Source organism: Balaenoptera acutorostrata, chromosome 8 (genome assembly GCF_949987535.1).
Source record: "Balaenoptera acutorostrata chromosome 8, mBalAcu1.1, whole genome shotgun sequence".
Lineage (NCBI taxonomy): Eukaryota > Metazoa > Chordata > Mammalia > Artiodactyla > Balaenopteridae > Balaenoptera > Balaenoptera acutorostrata.
The window spans coordinates 45930132-45954840 of NC_080071.1; the positions used below are offsets into that span (position 1 = coordinate 45930132).

At 34.1% G+C, this 24709-nt stretch overlaps 1 protein-coding gene across 1 annotated transcript; it reads left to right on the forward strand.

Moving 5' to 3' along the window:
• Positions 1-19302: 19302 nt before the first annotated feature.
• On the forward strand, positions 19303-20931 carry LOC103001251 (cytochrome c oxidase subunit 8C, mitochondrial). The gene is made up of 2 exons (XM_007190435.1): positions 19303-19346; positions 20763-20931. The coding sequence occupies exons 1-2, from the start codon at positions 19303-19305 to the stop codon at positions 20929-20931; spliced, it is 213 nt and encodes a 70-aa protein (XP_007190497.1).
• The last annotated feature ends 3778 nt before the right edge of the window (positions 20932-24709 follow it).

Consider the following 24709-nt stretch of genomic DNA (forward strand, 5'->3'; position numbering starts at 1 on the left):
ATACAAAATGATGTACCCTATAGATGTAGACCTTTTCAAAAATGATAGTTGATGAGAAATGACTGGCGGTCCAGATCAAAACAATTTTCAGGAGAACTAATTCTTCCAGTGTGCATAAATTGACAGTGGTATTGAAAGTATTCTTACAGATGTCGTCCAAACAAACCACTGATGCTCCCCAGCTTCAGAAATCACATACTTTTAGGTTGCCTTTTAACATAACAGAAGATTTTAGTGTAAAATTTTTTATCAAAGTTCTCATCCATGTTTTCAAAAGTTGATAAGGAAATAAGCAAATCTTTAGCAGCTGAAATGCATTCTGATTTTAAGGCATGCTGGTTCACATACGTCTCTAATTAAAGATTTAGCATATAAGAGTTAATGTACTCTCTGATAGAAGGTTTTTAATGATAAAGGAGATTTCCAATTTTCTCCAACTCTAGAAAGAAGCATAAAGTTCAGAATTCTTGAAGCTGTCAAAATTATGGAAAAAGTGGTTTAAATTATTGATAAATTTAAGTTCTAGGAAAAACCTTAATCCCGAAAAGCTTCTGTTATATGTCATGTGTTAAACGAAACTTTGTGACTGTTTAGATAACTTAGTGGGAAAAAATGCATATTACCTGATAAAATCTGTAGTAGCTTAAATTTCTATAAGTAACGAGCTTTTGATTCTAAAGAATACCTCTTAATCAATAAGGCATGGGAATGAGTTCTCAGGTTGTTGACTCTGTTTCTGTTGTACAGAGGCTGGCAAACCTTTTATGTGAAGGGCTAGATAGTAAACATCATACTTTTGCAGGGCATAATGGTCTCTGTCAAAACTATTTCATTATGCCTTGCTAGCACAAAAGCAACCATAGACAATATATGAACAAGTGAATGTGGGTGGAATTCAATGAATATTTATGAAAAGTAAAATTTGAGGTTTTTTTACATTTTTATACCCCAAAACATCATTTTTTTCCAGTGATTAAAAACTTATAAAACCATTCTTACTTTGCAGGCTTGTCAAAAATAGATGACAGGCCAGGTTTACCCCATGGGTGGTAGTTTCCTGACTCATGTACTATGAAAATTTGGGACCCATAAACTAACTGAGTTTGATATTAAAGGCACATATATTTCTAAAAACAATGAACTTTGGGTGTTCCCTGGCAGTCCAGTGGTTAGGACTTGGAGCTTTCATTGCTGAGGTCAGGGAACTAAAATCCCACAATCCGTACAGTGAGGCCAACCAAACAAAAGCAATGAATTTTACTAGGGAAGTTTCAAATTTTATTACAAAAAATTAATACATAAGGTTCAAATGTTCATCTTTTTAGTAATTTGGTTATTGAATACATTGCTGAGAAGGCACATGAGCATTCTGCTAAAATATACCTTGAGTTAGAAAAAGAAAGTTGGAAAAAGAAAGTTAGATCAAGACTTAATGTGAGGTTGAATTTCCAGTAAAAATTGTTTATTACCTTAGAAATAGCCAATCAAAATGGATCCAGACATATTTTCAGAACACGTGGTAGTCACATTTGTGAAAACCTCACCATTAGTCTAGATTGCAGCAAAATGGAGTATACACCTCGAAGTTCCCATCCCCCCACAGAAACACTGACAAGCAAAAACTGTCAAACCCAACTTTTCAGAACTCTGGAAAACAGTTAAAGGTTTACAGTAACTAACCAAACATTGAATCAAGAAAAAGGTAACTTTCAAATGGTAGCAAAGATTTATGATGTTTTTACTTGCCCTTGCCCCACCCCCTCCCCAGCACAGTATCCGTCTTAAAGAAAGAAACTTGCATTCCTTGTGTAAGTCCTTGGTCCCTGCTTTTGAAGGAAGCAGAGCAGACTTCATTGGAAAATTATTGTGTTTGTCTGTTACAAACTGGGAGCTGCCTGAAATGTAGAAAAGCACTTGTCCCTGTTCAGCTTAACTGGGAACTCAGACCAGAAAAGCAGTAGGCATAGCTCAAAAAAACTGCAAGCCAAATTAACAACTCACAGATGCTTAGGGGAAAAAAATGTGATGGAAACATAAAACAGATGCCAAAAGCCCTGGAACAAAAGTTAGGGAGTTTCATTAAGAAATTAAGGCATTCAAAAGCACCCATGAGAGGAATTTAGAAAGCCATGGACATGCCCAGAACAAAACTCATGCTCAGAAAAGATATGAAACACCCTAAATTTTCACCTCAAACCAATCCTTAGGCTCAGTGTAAGCCTACCTAAGTATTCGAGCAGTTCCCTTCATAGATCCAATCTTCACAGACTAGGGTGTGTATGTTTTTTAGCTCCTGGTGTTCAAGGGAATCTCTATGAAACCTCTAGCTTAACACAAGGAACAGAGACTTCAGTGACCACAGAAGATGAGGAACACATCCTCTGAAAATATAGTTTGGGGAAGTCACTAAACAAATGGGCTACTATAGCCTTCAAAAATCAAAAACATAAAAAAAACAAAAAAGATGGAAAAGAGGGAGATCTGATTTCCAAGTTACCACATTATAATATGCAAATGTCCAGTTTTCAACAACAAAAACAATCCAAAAAACCCCACAAGGAATACAAAGAAACAGGAAAAATATAGCCCTTTTAGAGGAACAAAATAAACATTAAGAAACCCTCCCTGAGGGAGTCCAGACTTTGGAGTAATTATACAAAGACCATAGAACAATTATATTAAATATCCTCAAAAAGCCAAAGGAAAACATAGACATAGACCGAAGGAAATCAGGAAAATAATATGTGAACTAAATGAGAATATCAATAAAGAAGTAGAAATTATAAAAGGGAACCAAACAGCTACCATGGAAAATTTTGACAGTCCCTCAAGAAGTTAAGCATAGTATTGCTACATATTTCATTAATTCCACTTCTAGGTATATACCCAAAAGAACTGAAAGCAGGGATTCAGATACTTGTACACCAATATTCATAGCAGCACTATTCACAATAGCCAAAGGTAGAAACAACCCAAATGTTCATCAATAGGTGAATGGATAAACAAGATATAGTATAAATGTACAATAAAATATTATTCAGCCTTAAAAAGGAATAAAATTCTGATATACACTACAACATGGATGAACCTTGAAAACATTACACTAAGTGAAATAAACCAGACACAAAAAAGGTTAATATATGATTTCACTTATTTTAGCTACACAGAACCGGAAAATTCACAGAGAAAAGTCGAATAGATGTTAACAGGAACTGGAGAGAGTGTGGATTGGGAAGTTATTGATTAATGGGTACAGAGTTTCTTTGGGGGATGATGAAAAAGTTCTGGAAATGGATAGTGGTAATGTTTGCAGAACATTGTAAATGTACTTAATGGTACTGAATTACACACTTAAAAATGGTTAAAAGGGTAAATTTTGTTATGTATTCTTATAATAATAATAATAAATAACTTGTAAAAAATGGAACCACACAGATTCTGGAGATGAAAAGTACAATAACTGAAATAGAAAATTCACTAGAGGGATTCAACAGAAGATTTAAACACACAGAAGAAATAATAAGTGAACTTGAAGATAGAAAAATTGAAATTATTTAGTCTGAGAAGCAGAAAAAAAAATGAAAAAAAAATAAACAGAGCCTAAAGAACGTATATGAGATAAGGACCTATGTGATACTGTCCAGCAGACCAAAATATGCATTATGTGAATCCCAGGAGGAAAAGAGAAAAAGGACAGAAAGAATATGTGAAGAAATAATGGCCAAAACATCCCAAATTTATCAAAACTCATGAATCTACAAACCTAAGTTTCAAAATTCGATAGACTCACACCAAGAAACATTATAATCAACCTGTCAAAAGACAAGCTATCATGAAAACAGTGAGAGAAGTGACACCTCACATTCATTTACAAGGAACCTCAATAAGATTAACAGGTAATTTCTCATCAAACTATGTGTGGCAGAAGACAGTAGGATGACCTGAAAGAAAAAAACTATCAACTAAGAATTCTGTGTCAAACAAAACCGTCCTTAAAATAGGGAGAAATTAAGACATTCCCGGTAAAAGCTGAGGGAGTGTGTTATCACTAGACCTGCCCTACAAGGATTTATAAAAAGAATCCTTCAGACTGAAATGAAAAGATGCTAGACAGTAACTCAAAGCTTTGTGAAAAAGTAAAGTTCTCTGGTAAAGGTAAATACATAGGCAAATATAAAAGACAACGTTATTAATTTTTGGTTTGTAACTCCATATTTTCCTATAGGATTTAAAAGACAAATACATTAAAATTATAATTCAATGGTATTGGCCACATCATGTATATATTTTTTATAATACTTATTGTATTCTACATACAATAAGTACAGGGGAGAAGAGGAGATAAAGCTGTATAAGAAAAGTGATTTTCCATGCCATTAAAGTTATGTTGACATCAATTCAAATTATGTTATAAATTTGTAAATGTATTCTCTCCATGGTATGGTAATAAAATAATGTTATTTTATTAACATTTTAGATGTTAATAAAACATCTAAAAATATACAGAAAATAAAAAGATAGTCAAATGGTTCACCACAAAAAAAGCAACAACACACAAAAGAAGGCAGTGATGAAGAAAGTGAAGGACAAAAATAGCTGTAAGCACACAGAAAATAGTTAAATGGAAAAATCCTTCCCTATCTGTAATTACTTTACATGTAAATGGAATAAATTCTCTAATCAAAAGGCAGAGGCATATAGAATAAAAAAAATAATAATACTACTATATACTGCCTATAGGAGATGCATTTTAGATCCACAGAAACAAACAGATTTAAAGGATGGAAAAAGATACTCCATGCCAATAGTAACCAAAAGAGGCCTGGGGTGCTATATTAATATCAGACAAAATAGACTATGTCAATGTTACGAGACAAAAAATGGCATTATATATTGATAAAAGGGTCTATTCATTAATAAAACAATTATAAACATATCTGCACCAAACAGCAGAGCCCCCAAAATAAATAAAGCAAATAATGACAGAATTCAAAGGAGAAACAGTTTTTCAATATACCACTTCCAATAATGAATAGAACTTCTATATAGAATATCAATAAGTATTATAGAAGACTAAAATAAAACTATAAATTGATTAGACCTAACAGACATATAGAGCACTCCACCCAGAAAGAGAATCCACAAGGGCACACAGAATATTCTTCAGAATAGACCATGTTAGGCCACAAAACAAATCACAATAAATTCTAAAAGACTGAGTCAAACAAAGTATCTTTTCTGACCACAATGGAGTAATGCTAGATAGCAATAAGGAACACTGGAAAATTCACAAATATGTGGAAATTAAACGACATACTCTTAACCAATGGGTCAAAGAAGAAATCTCAAGAGTTTAGAAAATACTTAAAAATAAATTAAAATAATGATGCAACATAACAAAACTTATGGGATGCAGCAAAGGCAGCGCTCAGAGGGAAATTTATAGCTGTAAACATCCACATTAAAAAAAGAAGAAAGATCTCAAGTCAATAACCTTAACTTCACACCTTGAGGAACTAGAAAGAGGAGCAAAATAAACCCAAAGCTAGCAGAGAAAATGAAATAATAAAGATTAGAATGAAGAAAAATAAAATACGCACTAGAAAAACAATAGAATCTATGAAGCCATACGTTTGTGTTTTTGAAAAAATGAAAATTTACAAACTTTTAGCTAGATTGACCAAAAAATAGGAAACTTTCCACTTTTCACCATTGAGTATGATGTTATTAGCTGTGGGTTTTTAATAAATCCCCTTTATCATGTTGAGGAAGTTCCCTTCTATTCCTAGTTTTCTGAATGTTTTTATCAAGAAGGAATGGTGGATCTTGTCAAATGCCTTTTCTCTGTTCATTGAGATGATCATGTCACTTTTCTTCTTCAATCTATTAATGTAGTCCCAATTAGTTACTTAGGGCTACTGTTACAAAGCACCACAAACTGAATGGCTTAAACAACAGAAATGTCTCACAGTTCTAGAAGCTAGAATTCTGAGATCAGAGTTTGCAGGGCCATCCTTCCTCTGAAAGCACTAGAACAGGATCTGTTCTAAGCCTGTCTTCTAGGTTTTTGTAGTTCCTTGGCTTTGGGCAGTATAACTCCAGTCTTCACATTGGATTTTCCCTGTGTATGTCTGGGTTTTTACATGATGTTCCTTCTACAATAACATTAGTCATATTGAATTAGGGTCCCACCATACTCCACTACAACTTCATCTCAACAAATAATTACATCCTCAATGACCCTATTTCCAAATAAAGTGACTTTATTTGGTAGAGAGGTTAGAAAATCAATATATGAATTTGGAGGGGGCACAATTCAAACCATAACACAGTGTATCATATTGGTTAGTTTTCTCATGTTGAACCTTCCTTGCATTCTGGGATAAATCCTATTGAGTCATGATGTCTAATCCTTTTAATATGCTATTAAGTTCAGTGTGCTAGTTTTTTGTTGAGAATTTTTGCATTTATATTCATAAAAAATACTAATAATACTAAAATACTAAATACTAATACTAATACTAAAATACTAAAATACTAAAATACTAATAAAAATACTAATAAGTATTTAATTTTCTTTTCTTGTGATGTCCTTACATGGCTTTGGTGTCAGGGTAATGCTGGCCTCATAGTACAGGTTAGGAAATGTTCCTTCCTCTTCCATTTTTGGAAAAGTTTGAGAAATACTAGTGCTAATTCTCATTTAAGTGTTCAGTATAATTCACTACTGAAGCCATCTGGTCCTGGATTTTTCATTGTTGGGAGATTTTTAGTGCCCTGTTTCATCACTACTATTCAACATCATAATAGAACTTTTTTTTTTTTACCAGAGCAATTAGACAATAAAAAGACATAAAAGGCATCCAAGTGGGATAGAAAGAAGTAAAACTATTTCTATTTGCAGATGTGAATAGACATCCCCAAATATGCAAATCCACAAGAAGGCTACTAGAACTAATAAGTGAACTCAGCAAGGTTACAGGACAGAATATAAACAGAAAAAGTCAATTGTAATTCTATACACCTAAAATAAATAATACCCCCCAAATTAAGAGCAATTCCCACTACAATAGCATACCTAAATAAAATAATAATAATCAATCAATCAATCAAGGAGGTGAAAGACTTATACAATAAAAAGTTCATAACGTTTCTGAAAGAAATTTTAAAAGGACTAAATAAATGGAAAAGACCTTCATGTTCTTATATTTTTGGCAATGGATTATTAGATATGACACCAAAAGTGTGAGCAACATATCTGGACTCCATCAAAATTAAAAACTTTTGTGCATCAAAGGATATTATCATGAAAGTGAAGAGACAACTTGTAGAATGGATGAAAATATTTAAATATTTTCAAATCATATATCTGATAAAGGTGTAACATCCAGAATATATAAAGAACTCATGCAACTCAAAATAAAAAACAATTAAAATATGGGCAAAGACTTGAATAGACATTTCTCCAAACAAGATGTAAAAATGGCCAATAAGCTTTTGTAGACATGCAGTATCATTAACCATTAGGAAATTGAAATCAAAACCAGAATGAATTACTGTTTCATACATACTAGGATGACTTTTTTTTTTAAGGAAAATGACAGGGTTGGCCAGGACATAGAGAAATTAGAATACTCTTAAATTGCTGTTGGGAATTGCAGCTGCTGTGGAAAAAGTTTGGTGCTTCCTCAAAAAGCTAAACATAGAATTACCATATGACTTAGAAATTCCACTCTGAAAACAGGAATTCAAATACTTATACTAACATTCATTGCTGTATTATTTGCCAAAAGGTGGAAACAACTATTGTCAACAGATGAATGGACAAAAACAATGTGATATACACATATAGTGGAATATTATTCAGCCATCAAAGAATGAAGCCCTTACTCATGCTATAACAGAAATGAACCTCTAAAACATTATACTAAATAAGTGAAATAATCCAGACACAGGACAAATATTTATTCTACTTAAATTATCTATTGTATACAATAGGCAAATGCATAGACCTAAAAAGTAGATTAAAGGTTACCAGGAACAGGGGTTGAAGGTAGGAATGGAGATTACTGCTTACAATTACTGCAACTTAATTGTTGCAGTTTCTACTTGGAGTACTGAGAAATTTTTGGAAATAGTGGTGATGATTCCTCAACACTGTGAATGTAATGCCACTGAATTTTACACTTAAAAATGTTTAAAATGAAAAACATTGTATGTTCTATCACAATAAAAGAAATTTAAAACCCTCACCCTTCTAGAGAAACTGAAGATGTTATATCTAACTAGAACTGGACATAGAATAACTGAACCAAGAAAAGCATCAATAAATGAAAAGAGTTACTTACTAGGCACATCTAATGCAGAAAACAGGAAGACCTATTTCATTAGATAAACCTAGACAACTGGATGTAACGTTTTTAAAGGTAAGTGAAAAAGGCAATGATGAGAAGAAATGAGTGGGCAGTGAGACACAGTTCTTCTGTTACCCTCTTAAACTGGACTCTGGGAATGGAAATGCAGTAAAACTGACTGGCTGAAATTGTAATCCTCATTGATCATTCAGAAGAAATGCAATCTTTTACAGTTTCTGCAATTCTTTATTATGGATATTCTTTATCATACACTGTAGTGATGCAAAAGGGCCAATAAATAGAATAATGGAAAACTAACCTCTACTATAGTTTTAAATCCTCAAACTAGTGTTCCACAGTAGCACTGTTCTTATTTTAACAATATTAATTAGACTTTAAATACTAGGTTTCCCTCACTTTTTCTTATATTTGCATTATATAAACCTTTCTCATATATTTTCACATCCTCATAATAAAACTAACTTCTTCCCTCTTTTACCTTGTCCTAAAGCTTGCTATCCCAATGTTGCTAATCTTATGCAGCAGTTTCAATAAGGAGCTTATCAGGTCAGTAGTTTTATCTCATACTCTATTTTTTTGGAAAACAGAGATATCATGACCAAATGCAATGTGCAGTTTCCCACTGCAGCATGGTCAGAAATGCTGGCCTATAGCATTTCTAAGGAAATTTTGTGGCTTTTTTCCTTAATTTATACCAAACTCTAATACCGGACTTGCATTTTTTCCTAAAGAAGAAAGGAGACCAATTACTGAACTAACACATTACTTCATACATAGAATTATGAGTTCACCCTCCTATATCCAAGAGGACCTAATTTCATTTGCTGCTTACATTCAATTAAAGCAACTAAAAACTACAAATCTGAGATGTAAATTAAGCATATGGCAAGATGGAGCCCTTGATAAAACTTTGAGGAAAACAGTGATCAGCCCTCAATCTTTGTTGACTTCTTGACCATTCCTCCATTCCCTATCTTCTATGGTCAGTTCTTAGACCTCCCTTTTCCATCTGCTTCCCTACTCCTGTTTCCCTGATTTCTATTTCTTTTTCTTGAGACCATCTTTGTTGTACAGTGATGCAATGGATCAAATTTTTGGAATGTGTTAGATTATTTAATTGGGACACAGGCACTGAGTTAACAGTAATACAGTGCCTGTACTATAGGCCCAAAAATTCACTGATTCAAAGCTTGCATTTTTGTTTTTAGTATTCAATTATTCAATTTGTAAATCTAAGTCTCCTTAAACTTGTAACACAACCTGTCACTTGTAATAGTCACTTGTAAATATAGTAAATTTGTGTTAAAATTAAAGGCACTAACTTTTACTTGTGTCCTTTGTTCAAATAATACTTAGTTTATCATTTTGACAGTGGAGAATTACCTTAAATATTTACCAGTTTACAAACTTCATTAGGTAAATTCCTTAAGATGCTTCAAGCTATATGAAAAAATTAGTCTATTTTTCTCAAGCATTCAAAATATCTACATCTCAATCTAGACAACAAAGGCTTCCTACCACTTATAAAACTTTTAAATTTAATAAATCAGACTTTTAAATTTAAAAAAGCAAACAAGTATTTCAAACAAAGCATGAAGAAAAGCATAGTGATTATAAAATTTGTCACTACGATTCTTAAATACATCAAATAAATTAGCAATGCTATGGATTTTTTATAAACATGCACCCATTCAAGTACACTAACACACATATATGAATATTTAAACATTATTATAATTGTAAGGCAGCTTTAAGCTTTGTGACCAAAAATAAAGTTTGGGGTGATGAATTTCATTGGTGGGTGTCATTAGAGGGCCTGAAACGACTGAAGATTACCAGGATCAACTCACCACTCTAAGGCTAAGAGCAATGATCAGAGAGGAAACCCAACTGTCAATATTTGCTCAATTGAAGCAGTCATCCCTAAAAGACTATTTGTCCTCTGATACTGCTTAAATAACTGAACATGTAACCAAAAGAGATTATTTAAACAAGAATAACAGGATGTTGTCAAGTAAGAAGTTTATTTTTCCATTAGCAGAGTGAGACCCATGGAAGGTGAAGGGAAGGAATATTAGAACACTTAGAGAAAGATGAAGAAACAGTTTTCTCTGAATACCAAAGTATTGTCTGGGTTAATGTGCAAAAGTTGTGGCTGGGACTTTTGGCTATGGCTTTCAGGAGTTTAATGAATCCTCCTCCTCAAAAATATGTATAAAATTAGACAGAATTATCAAAACAAACCATATTAGGAATCTGGAAATAGACCAATGGCAAAAAAAAATTGGGAAGGGATTATTCATAATTTCAGGTAAGAACAGAGTCTGTTTTTTGCATGGGTGGTGGGGGGAGCGGTGTGGGGCTGCTCCCTTCCTTCTCTCTTCCCATTTTGATCAGCTAGGACAGTTTTCACAGAGCATGGCTGACCACCATAACCAGAAGCTTTGCTTCCAGAAAGGCACACTTGATTTGGGGTGAAAGCTAAAAACTTGTGGTGATTTTTTTTCATTAATAGTAGGGAACTGAGTGGGAAATAAAGGGCAAAACCTGTAACTCTGCTAGGAATAGTTTGTAGTCCTAGTTGGTACAGAGTGCCCTAGCCAGAGAGGCTGGATACTGGAGAACTATGTAATGGTGAGATAAGCTGTCCTGGCTGACACATTCCTGGCTGACACAGAAATTATGTACATGCATAAGGGATACTTGAGAGATCCTGAGGTCTCTCATCCCTGAGATATTTCAGATATCTGAGAAGTGGAAGCCTAGAAAGACTGGAAGACTGGCTGTATTTTGAATGCATTTCAACATACATGCAGGTAAGTAGGCTAAGGTTTAAATTCTTAAGGACTTGAGTTGTAGGAGCACATGCTTTTCCCCTATCACTGGCTGACAGCTTTGCAGTCTTAGCCTCTTAGACACCAGGCTAAAAAATAATTAGAATAAAAAATATGAGAAGAGATATAACCAGATATATTCTTTGAGATGCAGGAAAGTTACAAAAAATAAAGCAGAATTTAGACTTGCTACAACATATTACCTAAAATGCACAATTTTGTCAATAAAATTAGGAAATATGAAAGAATAAGGAAACCATGATCCATACTCTGGAAGAAAAGCAGGCACTATAAATGGACTTTCAGAGGGCCTAGATGTTGGATCTAGTAGATAAATGCTTCAACTATTTTACAAATATATATGTTTAAAGAATTAAAATAGGATAAAAATGACTCAGTAAAGGGGATTTTCTAGTTATTTTTCTGTTATTTCTAGTTTAATCCCATTGTGTTCTGAGAGCAGTCACTATATGATTTCCATTCTTTTAAATTCATTAAGGTGTGTTTTATGGCTCAGAATGTAGTCAACCTTGATGAATATATTATGTGTGCTTGAAAAGAATGTATATGCTGCTGTTGTTGGAGAAAGTGGTTATAGATGTCAGTTATATCCAGTTGATTGTCCTTATTGATTTTCGGCCTACTGAATCTGCCCATTTATAATATGGGGATGTTGAAGTCTCCAGTGATAATTGGTTCATCTATTTCTCTTTGCAACTTTATTAGTTTTTGCCTCATGTAGTTTGTCATTCTCTTATTCAGTGCATACATGTTAAGGATTGTTATACTTCTTGGATAACTTATCCTATTATTATGTAATGCCCTTATTTATCTCTGATATCTTTCCTTGCTTTGAAGTCCTCGCTGTCTAAAATTAATATAACTACTCCTGTCTTCTTTTGATTAGTATTAGCATATTATATTTTTCTCCATCCATTTACCTTTAACCTATATATGTCTTCATATCAATGCAATTTCTTGTAGACAACATATATTTAGTCTATTTTTTTTACCCATCTGACAACTCGTCTTTTAATTGGTAAATTTAGACAATTGATGTTCAAAGTAATTACTAACTTAAAAGGATATTAGAGAACAAAACTACTAATCTTCCCAAATTTCATAGATCATTTGTTATCACTTTAATGTCAGTGCTTTTACTGGCAAAAAAAAAAAAAAAAAAACTGGAACAAATACAGCTAAATTACAAATTAATCATGTTATTACAAATTGATCATGTTTTCAAAAGTAACACTCAATTATAAAATTTCCAGTATCACAAAGAAAAAATGTGCTCTCAAACATTTCTATGCTATAGCACTTATAAGAATGCCGTTTAATTTAATAATGCTATTTAAAGCATTTCAAAAGTTGAAAAGCATAGTGAAATATACTTTTGTGAAGGAGATTATTATTGATAGTACATATAACTTAAGTCTTTATTTTGATGGAATAAAATCACCTTTGGAATTTCTAAGAAAAATCTTATTTCAAAAATTCTTACTGACTGAAATTCCAAGAAAGTTGTACTAGAGAGGTGATATGATGAAAATGGAAGAGTTATGAGAATTAAATGATTTGCAATGTATAAAGCTCTTAGAACAGCCTGACACAAAGTAAATTTAAGAGTGCTCAAATGAAGTAATTAACATATATTCCCAACTAACCTCTCATTCCTAATTTCTTCCCTGGAGAATTAAAACAATCCAGGAAATCATATTGAAAGGCACCTAGTTTACTTTAGACCAAAAGCAGAGTTAAGAGTTATACAATTTGTTCAAAGGCAGTTGGTGACAGCCGAGGGACCTATGGCAAGGAAGTCTTGTGGTACTTTCACGTGAGGTAAAATCTTAGATTTGGAAATGTGCTAAGAGTTCTAGGGATAAAAAATAATAATAAATATACTTAGGAAGTGCTCATATCAGTTAAATTTGGTTCTTGTAAGAGTTAACTAGCTCTTTTTACCCCAATAAACATGTAAAGATGTTATGTTGGTCAGAAAAATTGCTCCCAGTGGGCACAGTGGCTTCCTTAGAGAATATTGCCACTTGCATCCAGAAAGATCTGAGTTAAGAGAGACAAGAGGTAGTTATGACTTTTCACCTCAATATATGCAAACTACAAGTGCTATGTTGATGATCTCAAAAGCTAAATTAAATTGCACACAGGATTTTAGATATATATCCTGATGCTCTTGAATGCCACGAAGAGGGATGGCTTCAAATATTTACTGAGCTTCTACTACGTCTCAGGCACTGCTCACATTGGGTAATACAGAAATAAGTAAAACAGTTTGCAGCCTCTGGCTCAGTATAGTATACAAGGAATATATATTAACTGATAATCACAATAACGTAAAATAGGTAGTATGGCTAATATAAACAAAACATGAAAGATAAATGAAAAACATATCTAAATGTACCAAATAGCATAATTTTTAAATCACTGAACTTTCAGTTCCATAGTAATTACATAAATAAATTTGTAGAAAATGGAAATACAAATATGTCTTCTGTAACAAAAAAAAGATAACTGTACAACTGATGGAAATATAAGCAATATAAAGAACTGTATTATATCACCATCATAGAAAAGAATCTGGAAGTCAGATATAAAAACATGTAAAGAAACATTTCTAAATATGCATGTATATAAGTAGAAGTCTGGAAAGTGATATGGGAAATTGAAACAGTTGTTTTAGCTCTGAGGAGCATTTATTTTTTTCTTTTATAAAATATTCTTGGGGTTAAAATTAATAAGTGAATCTTATTAATAAGTGAATCACTTATTAATAAGTGATCTTCCTTTCTGCTATTATGTTAATTATCTCCTACTTCTGTTATTACATTATCTATTATGGAGTACATGTCAAAACACATGGGTTTTGGTTAATCCATATTTAAATATTATAATGTGGTGAATAATAACAGAGAGTTGAGAAACAAACACACCTGGGTGCATATTTTCTCTCTGTCACCCACTACCTGGGACAGGTTACTTATCCTTGCTGTAAAATGGGATACTAAGAATTCCCATTTCACAGAGATGTTGTGAAGAATTATTGAGGCATGTAGATGATGCTCAATAACTGTTATTACTCTCAATTATTATCAACTACTGACTTTGTTTAGCAATTTCACTTTACAGATGAGAAAACTGAGATCGAAAAAAGTTAATAGACTTACCCAAGGTCATAGATCATAAAATTTAAAACCAGATTTACAACTGTTTATTCTAAATAACAGCTACTTTGCTGTATGTTGATGAATTTTAGTTAAATTTACCATTACCTCAATTTTTTTCTAAAATTAATGAATTGTATAATTCACAGATAATTTTCATTCAGATCAAATATCCTCAATGCCCTAATATTCCTTCAGAGGCCAGAAATATTCACTCCACTATTGAGTCTTGTGCAGATGCTCCATACTCTATAAAAACATGAGGAAAAGGTAAAAATTTCACCTAGCCCCACTCCACACCTAGAAGCCCTTTTTGCCTTTCAGTGAGAAAACTATTTCCAGCTAATAATTTGGAAAAACTCACAGGATCATGTTGTTCGCTTTTCTCTTCTCAAAGGATCACAGACTTACACTGCATTTTGTCCAATGTCCAAAAACAATTATTTCATATTTTTTGTCTGCCTTTAGATTTTGTTTTTGCTGAAGGAGAAAGGGTAAATCCAGTTCATTACTCTGTCATAGATGGAAAGGGAAGTTATTATTTTATTTTTACTCTTATTTTAAAATTATTTTATTAGAAAACTATTAGGTAGTTTTAGTTGGAAACTTCCTACCAGATCAACTAAAAGATTTTATACACTAGAGTTTAATCAGTTCAGTTAATGATCAAGACAGTTTTATATACATTCCTTGTGGAGCACATGAATTTCCTCTGAGCTTAGAACACCAGGTCTAAATATCCCTGACCTTAGAGAACAACTAAGAGTGTATGAGTTTAGCTTTTTATTGACTTGAGAAGTGTGGTTTCGATAAATCACATTTTGACGTTCTAAACAGTTTCATCACATCATTCAGAACAATTATATTTTGTGTTTAAGACTCCCGTTGCTAATATGTGCCAGGCTCTGATATTATATATTTATAGAAATTTTACATCTGATCATCTTTTATCGATGATTGCACAAAAGATTCCAAAATTCACAAGCTTCAATTTCTTTAAAAGTTTGAAATAGGGTATTGTCTTAACTAAGAAATAAGAGTCTCAAAATAATACTATAACACAATCAGATAATTGATCATTATCAATGTTTTGCTATAAATTATATACTCATTTTCTGAAAATTTTATATTTCTAACTTGCTGACAGCCTATTTTAAACACTGAATAAACTATTTTACTAACGTATTTCACTTATGATCTATTTTTTATTGCAGTATAAGGAAAAAGAAAGCAGCTGCATTCTCCAGCTGTGACAAAGTGTTTCAATATATGAGGCAAGCAACATCAGTAATAAATAAAGCAATTTACTTCTTTACAAAAATGACTATCTCTATTTAATATCAAAGCTGTTGCTAGTGGTAGAGACTAGCAGCTGGTATGGCTAAAGTGAATACTCACAGGGAAATTAGGTTGCCACTATATCAGCTATATTATGCTCACAAAGGCATACTAAGATTCCTGTGGAAAACATTTAAGTGCTTTCCTTTTGAATTCACTACCAAGAAACTATCTTATTTCACTTAGGTCACTGATAACAATTGAGTGACAGAATGCAGTCCATTGCTGCTACCACAAAGCAGTTAACTTCCACTTCCCATTGTAGGCAGAGTCCAGAGTGTCCTTTAATGATAAATAAGAAATGTACTAAAGTCATAAAATTGATGCAAAAAAATAAAATTATATTGCATCTCCAGAGGTTGCCATGTTTCTAGAACAGCTAGGGGCTGTGGAAATAGAGTATGTTTCAATATGAAGCTTTCAGGTAATTCATCATTTTACACACACACACACACACACACACTTCCCCAGTTATCAACTATCAGAAATTAGACTACTATGACAAAATTAAAACTTCCCAAAGGGGCTTCAGAACTAGTTGTATTTTCGAGCAACCACTAATCTATAACGATCTATGGTTAGACTGAATTTTCTAATGTCATTTTCATTAGAGAAACCAGGCAACTACCCAACAGTTATTTTTCAACCATCGACCTGGAATCATATTTTCACACTAATATTTGGATATTAGAGATCAAGGCATCATCTATTCATGGATCCAGGTATGTGTCTTGATTAACATATGTCAACGACTAAGAACTTGCACTGTGTTCATATTTCATTGAAATAACCATAGCTTATATTTGGATATCACCTTATAGTTTACATTATATTTTTTGTATGTTAATATATTTAATAACTATGTAAGATGGATATGAGAGTGTAACAGAGAAAAACAAACCTGACTCCACACTGGATCTATTCCTTTAGCTCTAACCCTTGTGCTCTGTTGCCTGTGCTTAGTCATGCTGGCTGTGCGCCTTTCTAAAAGAATGTTACCTTTAGCCTGAAATATACATGATGGGCTCTGACCTTTAAAGGTATAACACTTTTCCATTTATATAGAGATAAAAAGTTGCAGAACAGAGAATAACATTTGCCTTCTTGGAGGTTTACAAGAACATTGTGACGAGTCCTATATGGACAGCTGCAAGAACAAAGGCTTTCTTCACCAAGAAGTCTGCAACCTTTTAGTATAAAAGAAGCCTGAATTCTAACTCGGGTAAGATGGTTCTTTTGGACACTAGTCCACCATCTTTTTGGTTCAGTCTGCTGGCTTTCCGAATAAAGACACTAGTCCTTGCTGCAACAACTTGTCTCTCATTTATTGGCCTGTCATGAGGCGAGCAGTATGATCTTGGACTCAGTAAAAAAGGAATTATTGCCCCACTTGATATGAGACCATGAATTTCAGAAGGTTAAATAATAGCCTAATGCTACATAGCTAATCATTTGCAATCTGTTTGCTAGACTGTGAAAAGGGAAAATTCCACAGAATAACTGTCAAAGTCATTATCATTATACTAATACACCAAGTTTGGGAAATAAGTTAATGATAGGGTAAAAAAAGCTTATAATAGATAATTAATGGAGAAAGGAGATGATTACAAAGGAATTTCTGTTAACTTGCATGTTTTCATCAGTATTTTATCCTATATCTTTTTACTGTATCACCTGAAATAGATTTCTGCATATAAAACCACATTATATATTATTTGTGGAGAAATTCTGTATTCTGAGAGTGCTGACAATCTTGTCAACTTGCTTGAGCTACTAAATGCCCAGCAGGTACATACTGATAAGAATTTTTATACCCCAAAGGTCTGACACTGAGGACAAATTGGAGAATTTTTCCATAGCTGTCGAATAGTACAACATGATTATAGAAAACTAATGGGTAACTTAAAAGGCCACTTCTTGGTTTTCTATATTTCATAAAATGGTCAATGAAGTAAAAATTATTTTCTCAATAATAATAACAGTAATATGAAGCAGAAGAAGAGGAGGAAGAAGAAGAAGAGGAAGGGAAGGGGGAGGGGGAAGAGAAGAACAAGTTTGCCTTTTTCATGTGACTTTCTTAAGTATTCCAGACCACATGATGTATATTACAACTGAATGAATAAGCTCTCTTCTATTGAACCAAACATGAAAGAGATTTCTAAAATGATAAGATGCCACTCTTTTTGCTATTTTTGTGTTTTAAAGTTATTTTTATATTTATATAAATATATAGAATATTTTATAAATATTTCATAATATATTTGTTTTAATTATATTGTTTTATATTATATACAATACCTATTTTAAATAAATATTCTAAAAGTTCTCCATTTAAATTTCTAATATGAAAAATATAGATAGAGTTTACCCACATTAAGGGTCTCCACAATTTTTAAGAATTTTATAAGTTTCTGAGAGCAAATTTTGAGAGCCACTCCCTTAAATTATGTTTTAGAGTGTGTTACACCAGGTACATAACTAATTTATTCATCTTTTCAAATGGGCAAAGAGTTCTGCTTGTGCTACATATAATATAATGAGTTCTTTTTGTCTGGTCTACTAATTTAAAATTTTAGAATGAATATTTTCTATGGAATATTTTTTAAATACTCGTAAATCATCATTAAGCATAGGTAAATGAAATAAAAATTCATATTAAGGATGTGGGTCAAAATTAGTTATTTAATTTGATAGTTTATCATTATAGGTAAAGAATTTTCCTCTTCATAGTCATGACAGTTTATTATTATATTGGTGAGTGTCTATAAAACTTATCTGTATAAGGAGTAGTATATTTTGAAGCAGAGAGAAAACATGTAAACAGTATTCTGGCAATGGTCAAAGTGGATCATGTGGGCTTCCCTGGTGGCACAGTGGTTGAGAATCTGCCTGCCAATGCAGGGGACACGGGTTCGAGCCCTGGTCTGGGAAGATCCCACATACCGCGGAGCGACTAGGCCCGTGAGCCACAATTACTGAGCCTGCGCGTCTGGAGCCTGTGCTCCGCAACAAGAGAGGCCGCGATAGTGAGAGGCCCGCGCACCGCGATGAAGAGTGGCCCCCACTTGCCGCAGCTGGAGAAAGCCCTCGCACAGAAACGAAGACCCAACACAGCAATCAATCAATCAATCAATAAATAAACCCAAAAAGTTTAAAAAAAAAGTGGATCATGTTAAATGACTTCAGTAATAGCACTCTCTTCTTTGGTGTTCAAAACAATAGATCTAAAAGGTTCCTGACTGCAAATTTTGAGAACCACTCAAAAGCACATGAGTATTAGAAAATTTTTTTTCAATGAATGTAATTGTCCTCCCTTATAACACAAAATATTTAAAATAATCAGAAATTAGAAACAACCTATAAAATGAGAATGCTAAAGTTAAAACTAAAATAATTTGAAAGTATACTATGGGATGTAGATTGGCATATTTTAGATTACCTGAATAATTCCATAATTCTGTCTTTTACAATTTCTAGAGTATGGATATATGACATTACATTTTCACTTAGAAAACTGATTTAACACATATTATATGTCACAAATTGTGAGTAAAACTGGAACACGAAGTTAAGATGGATGTCTCAGGCTTAGATGTTAAAAAATTTCCAGTCTCTTGGTATGAAAAGTATATATGTATATTATTTGTTAAGTTTTATTGATATATATATATATATATATATATACACACATATATAAATATACACACACATACACATATAGATATAAATATAGGTATAAAAGGGTGTGAAGACAAAATCTTAATCTATGTAGAAGCTGGGAAGACCTGAACTAGACTACGGGGTTCTATCAGTCTACTGTGGGTCCTGAAGTTCTGATACAATACTATGATGGTTGGTCATTTTGTATGAACTTTGGAGGTTCATTTCATTATTAAATTTAATTGAATATTTGGTTTGTTTTATTATTCTTCCAAGGGAATCTAAAAAAACTAGCTTGATCTGAGTTATGCTAGTTCTGCCTGTCTTGGTCTAAAAGTTAACCTTTATTCTATCTTGGTTTACTTTGTTTCAGCACCCACTCTTGGTCCATATTCAACTGTTTTATTCTTATTGGAAGAAAATTATATATTATATATTTTTTTATCATGGATCATAATAGTAAAACTAAATTTATCACCATTGCCTAAATTAAAGTTTTTTGGCTACACTACTTTATTAACCTAACCACCTGCTTATGCTTCAATAGTTAAATAAACATCCTAATTTATGAAACTAATTGTATATACAACTGCAATTGTACTAGTTTGGAATTATTACTAGAGCTCACACACTGAAAATCTAGCAATCTAGTTAAACTAGCTAATCCTAGTTGTCTTGCCTTGGGAAAGAGTTTAAGCAAACCATGCTAATAATAAAGGATACTTCTCTAACAATAACCAGTGCTCTTCTACTCATTTAGTTGTAAGGATAGATAGGTCCCCATAGCAAAGAAAATAAAATCATGCATTGAAACATTTTCTTCACTATGTAAAACAATCTATTAAAATATCAACACTGTGATTCCCTTGCAGGTATGAAGAAGCAACTGCCTCAAATCAATCATCTGAGCTCCTGATGTGGTTAGTTTTATGTCAACTTGACTGGGCCACGGGGTGCCCAGATATTTGGTCAAACATATTTATGGGTCTGTGAGGGTGTTTCTAGATGAGATTAACATTTGAATTGTTAAAAGCAAGTAAAGCAGATCTTCCTCCCCAATGCGAATGGGCCTCAACCAACCCACTGAAGGAATGAACAGACTAAAAGACTGAATAAGAAAAATTATTTCTAACTGCTTGACTGTCTTCAAGCTGGGACATCAGTATTCTCCTGCATTCAAGCTCAGTCTGGAACTTACACCACTGGCTGGCTCTCCTACATCTCCAGTTTGCTAACTACAGATCTTAGATCTTATATCATAAAACCTCGCCTCGCGTCACTTCGCTTCACCTCACCTCGCCTCGCGTCTTCGCTTTGCTGCGCCTCAGCCAACGAGTCATGCCGCGCCTGCCGGTTCTCTGCCTACTTCCCAGCCGCCGCGTGACCCTGCTGGTCCTGCAGCCTGGTCAGCGCCTGGCCCACTCGGAGCCTCCGCGCCAGCGCCCCGCGTCGACCGTAGAGGTGGCTATTGCCCTCGTGGTGCTTTTTACCGCCTTCTTAACCCCCAGTGGGTATGTGCTGAGCAATATGAACCAGTTCTGAAGACGGTAGTGGGAGAAGAGGTAGAGCAGCTGTTAACGTCCAACAAACTTTCAGAAAACGCTGTGGCTTCTTTAAATGAGTAAAAGTGCTTAGTTGGGTTGATGATGCAACCGCTGTGGGTATTCACTTTCATAACCACATGCTTATGGTAAATATTTTGCACTTTTTTTGTACTGTGCATTATAGAAAGTTGTATAGTCAATTAAAAATGTTAAATAAAATTGAGACACTTGTTCATGCTTGGTAAAAAAAAAAAAAGGGAGAGAGAGGTGTCATATTGATAGCATACACACACACACACACACACACACACACACACACAGAGTCAAATTCTCAAAAGCAAAGAATACAACAGTGTTTGCCAGGGGCTGGGGCGGATGGAGAAAATGGGGAATTGTTACTTAATGGGTATAAAATTTCAGTTACACTGGATGAATAAATTCTAGAATATATGCTGTACAACATAGTACATATAGTTTACAATACAGTATTGTGCTCTTAAAAATTTAAGAGGGTAGATCTCATGTTAAGTTCTCACCACAATAAATAAATAAACAAGAAAACTCTGGAAGGTATTGCTATGTATATTACCTTGATTGTGGTGATGGTATCAAAGGTGTTTGCATATGTCCCAATTCATCAAACTGTACACATTAAATACATACAGCATACATATAAATGATAACTCAACAAGGCTGTTAAAAAATAGGAAACTTCCTCAATCTGATCAAATGAATCTAAAAGAAAATCTACAGCCTAGATCTTCAATAATGAAGGAAACCTGAATATTTTCCCTGTGTAATCAGGAAAAGGGTAATGATTCCCACTTTCAACACTCCTGTTCAACATTGTTCTGAAGGCCCTAGCCATTGCAATAAGGCAAAAAAAATCAATAAAAGATAAAGCCAGGAAAGTAAGAAGTAAACCTTTTGCAGATAGTATGATTGTTTAAATAGAAAATTCCATGGAATCCACAAAAAAAACTACTAAAATTTATGAATTAATATGGCAAAATTCAAGGATAAAAGATTAAAATACCAAAATCAGTTGTACTTTTTCTAACTAGTGGCAACAATTAAAAAAATAAAATATTTAAATTTCCATTCACTATACACAAAATAAAATATTCATGAAAAAGTCTAACAAAAGATGCACTATTTCTCAACAATGTAAATTACATATCGTTAATGATAGAAAATAAAAAAGACTACTAGATGGAGAAATATTCAATACTCATGGACTGAAACACTTAGTATTTTTAAGATAGTAACTCCCCCCATTTCAACTATGCATTAAATACAATTCCAATTATACGAGTCGACAAGCTGATTCAAAAATGATTTTGAATAAAAAGAAAAATCTGGAAACCTTATTCCACCTAATTTTGAGAATAAAGCTACAAAATCAAAACTGTTCGGTATTAGTGAAAAGATAGATATATACATCAATGTAACAAAATGGAACATCCAGAAATAGGCCACATATATAGGGCCAATTTGTTTCTGACAAAGATGCCAAAGCAATTAAATTTAATCTGTATGCATAAAGATTGAGCATTCTCCCTTTTCTCATGCCATGCAGAAAAAATGACCTCAAAATGAAAAGCCTACCTAAATATTCAACTAAAAATGATAAAATTTCTTAAAGAAAACAAAAGTTTATTTGTAATCTAACAAAGATGTTTTAGATAAATTAAACAAAACATGGAACATAAAAGAAAAAACTGTAAACTGAGACTTCATTAAAAAAAGTGTTCTTCAAGGACTTCCCTGGTTGTCCAGTGGTTAAGACTCCGCACTCCCAATGCAGGGGACCCGGTTTCATCCCTGGTCAGGGAAATGGATCCCACATGCCTCAATTAAAAGATCCCACATGGGCTTCCCTGGTGGCGCAGTGGTTGGGAGTCTGCCTGCTAATGCAGGGGATGCGGGTTCGAGCCCTGGTCTGGGAAGATCCCACATGCCGCAGAGCGGCTGGGCCCGTGAGCCACAATTACTGAGCCTGCGCGTCTGGAGCTGTGCTCCGCAACAGGAGGGGCCGCGATGGTGAGAGGCCCGCGCACCGTGATGAGGAGTGGCCCCCGCTTGCCACAACTAGAGAAGGCCCTAGCACAGAAACGAAGACCCAACATAGCAATCAATCAATCAATCAATTAATCAATAAAAAAATAAATCTTTAAAAAAAAAAAAAAAAAAAAAAAAGATCCCACATACCGCAACTGAGACCCGGCGCAGCCAAATAAATATATTTTTTTTAAAGTGTTCTTCAAAAGACATTATTTATACAATGAAGAGAAAAACTGTTGAGCTGCCAGGTATCAAGGTGGTAGATTAGGACAATGAGCCAAACCAAAAGTAACAATCAAGGCTTTGTTCACTTACTGTTTGTATTTGTTTGTTTGTAGGACTGCCATAACAGGGTACCACAGACTGGGTGGTTTAAACTTACAGTTCTAGAGGCTAGAGGTCAAGATGTCAGCAGGGTTGTTTCTTCTGAGGCCTCTCTCCTGGGCTTGTAGATAACCATCTTCTCCCTGTCTTCACGTGATCTTCCCTCCGTGTGTCTTTGTCCTAAAATTCTCTTCTTATAAGGACACCAGTCATACTGGATTAGAGTCCATGCCAATGACCTCATTTAAACTTATTACCTCTTTAAGTCCGTATTTCCAAATACAGTCACATTCTGAGGCACTGGAGGTTAGGACTTCAACATATGAATTGTTCGGGGACACAATTTTCCCCATGATACTGTGATAGTGCAGGCAAGAAGCAAAGAAAAAGAAAAGAAAAAGCTAGCCAAAGTTCCATTTTTCCCCATGGAAGGGTACTGGGAGAGGGTCAGTCAGATGATATGCAGCACAGTGGGGGAAATCATCTCAAGGCTGAGGATCCTGAAAAAGAAGAAACAAAAACCACCCTCCTGCCTTTTATAGACCCAGGTGGCCAGGAGCAGGGGGAGGGAGATGTGGTAGGAGTGAAAAAGTGCTGAGTCAGAGTGGAGAAAATATCTTAACAAGGTTTCAGCTGAGGCGCCTAAAATGTGCCTCAGCTGTGGGCTCTGAATGGCGGCACCTACTTTAGGAATGCTGGTATGCATATGAACATGGCTCGCCCAGAAGTGGGGGGCTTTGTCCTTGACTGCCACTCTCTCCATAGTTACAGTCTCAAAAATGGTTGTTCATGAATACAGTGTATAAATACGTGGAAGTCTACATTTTAAAAATAAGATTAGGAACACATACTCTAGAAGCAATTAAAATAAATTTGTCAGGGTACTGATAAAGGAACTGTGGAAATAAACTAAGACTACCCAAATAAGAATGAGCAAATGAGATTTATTCAGAGCTTGCTATAGCAAGGGAGTCAGCCATCAACCCTTTCGTTGGCAGAGACTCAAAGGCAGACAGATGAATGGGAAAGCTTTATATGGAAAGAAAAAAAAAAGGAAGGCTTCAGTATCCTGTGATTGGAGGCTGTTGCCCTGGAGAAGCCGTAAGCAGACTAACTGGAAGTGGGGTATCCTATACGATTGGTTAGGGGAGCACACTTGGCTTTCTCTGGTTGATCCTAAGTTGGGAGCAGGGGCAAAAATTAGAGAAGCCTCAGTTACTGATCAAGTCCTGGCTGTTTTGGGCCAATGGCTACTGAGGCTGTTGTTTAGCTTCCTGGACGGGTTGCTGCAGGTTGAGGGTCAGAATTCTACTTTTATATATGGTTTTGAGATAGGCTGGGACCGGGACCCTTTACAGGAGTGCTTGCACCTGGACAAACGTCTCCTT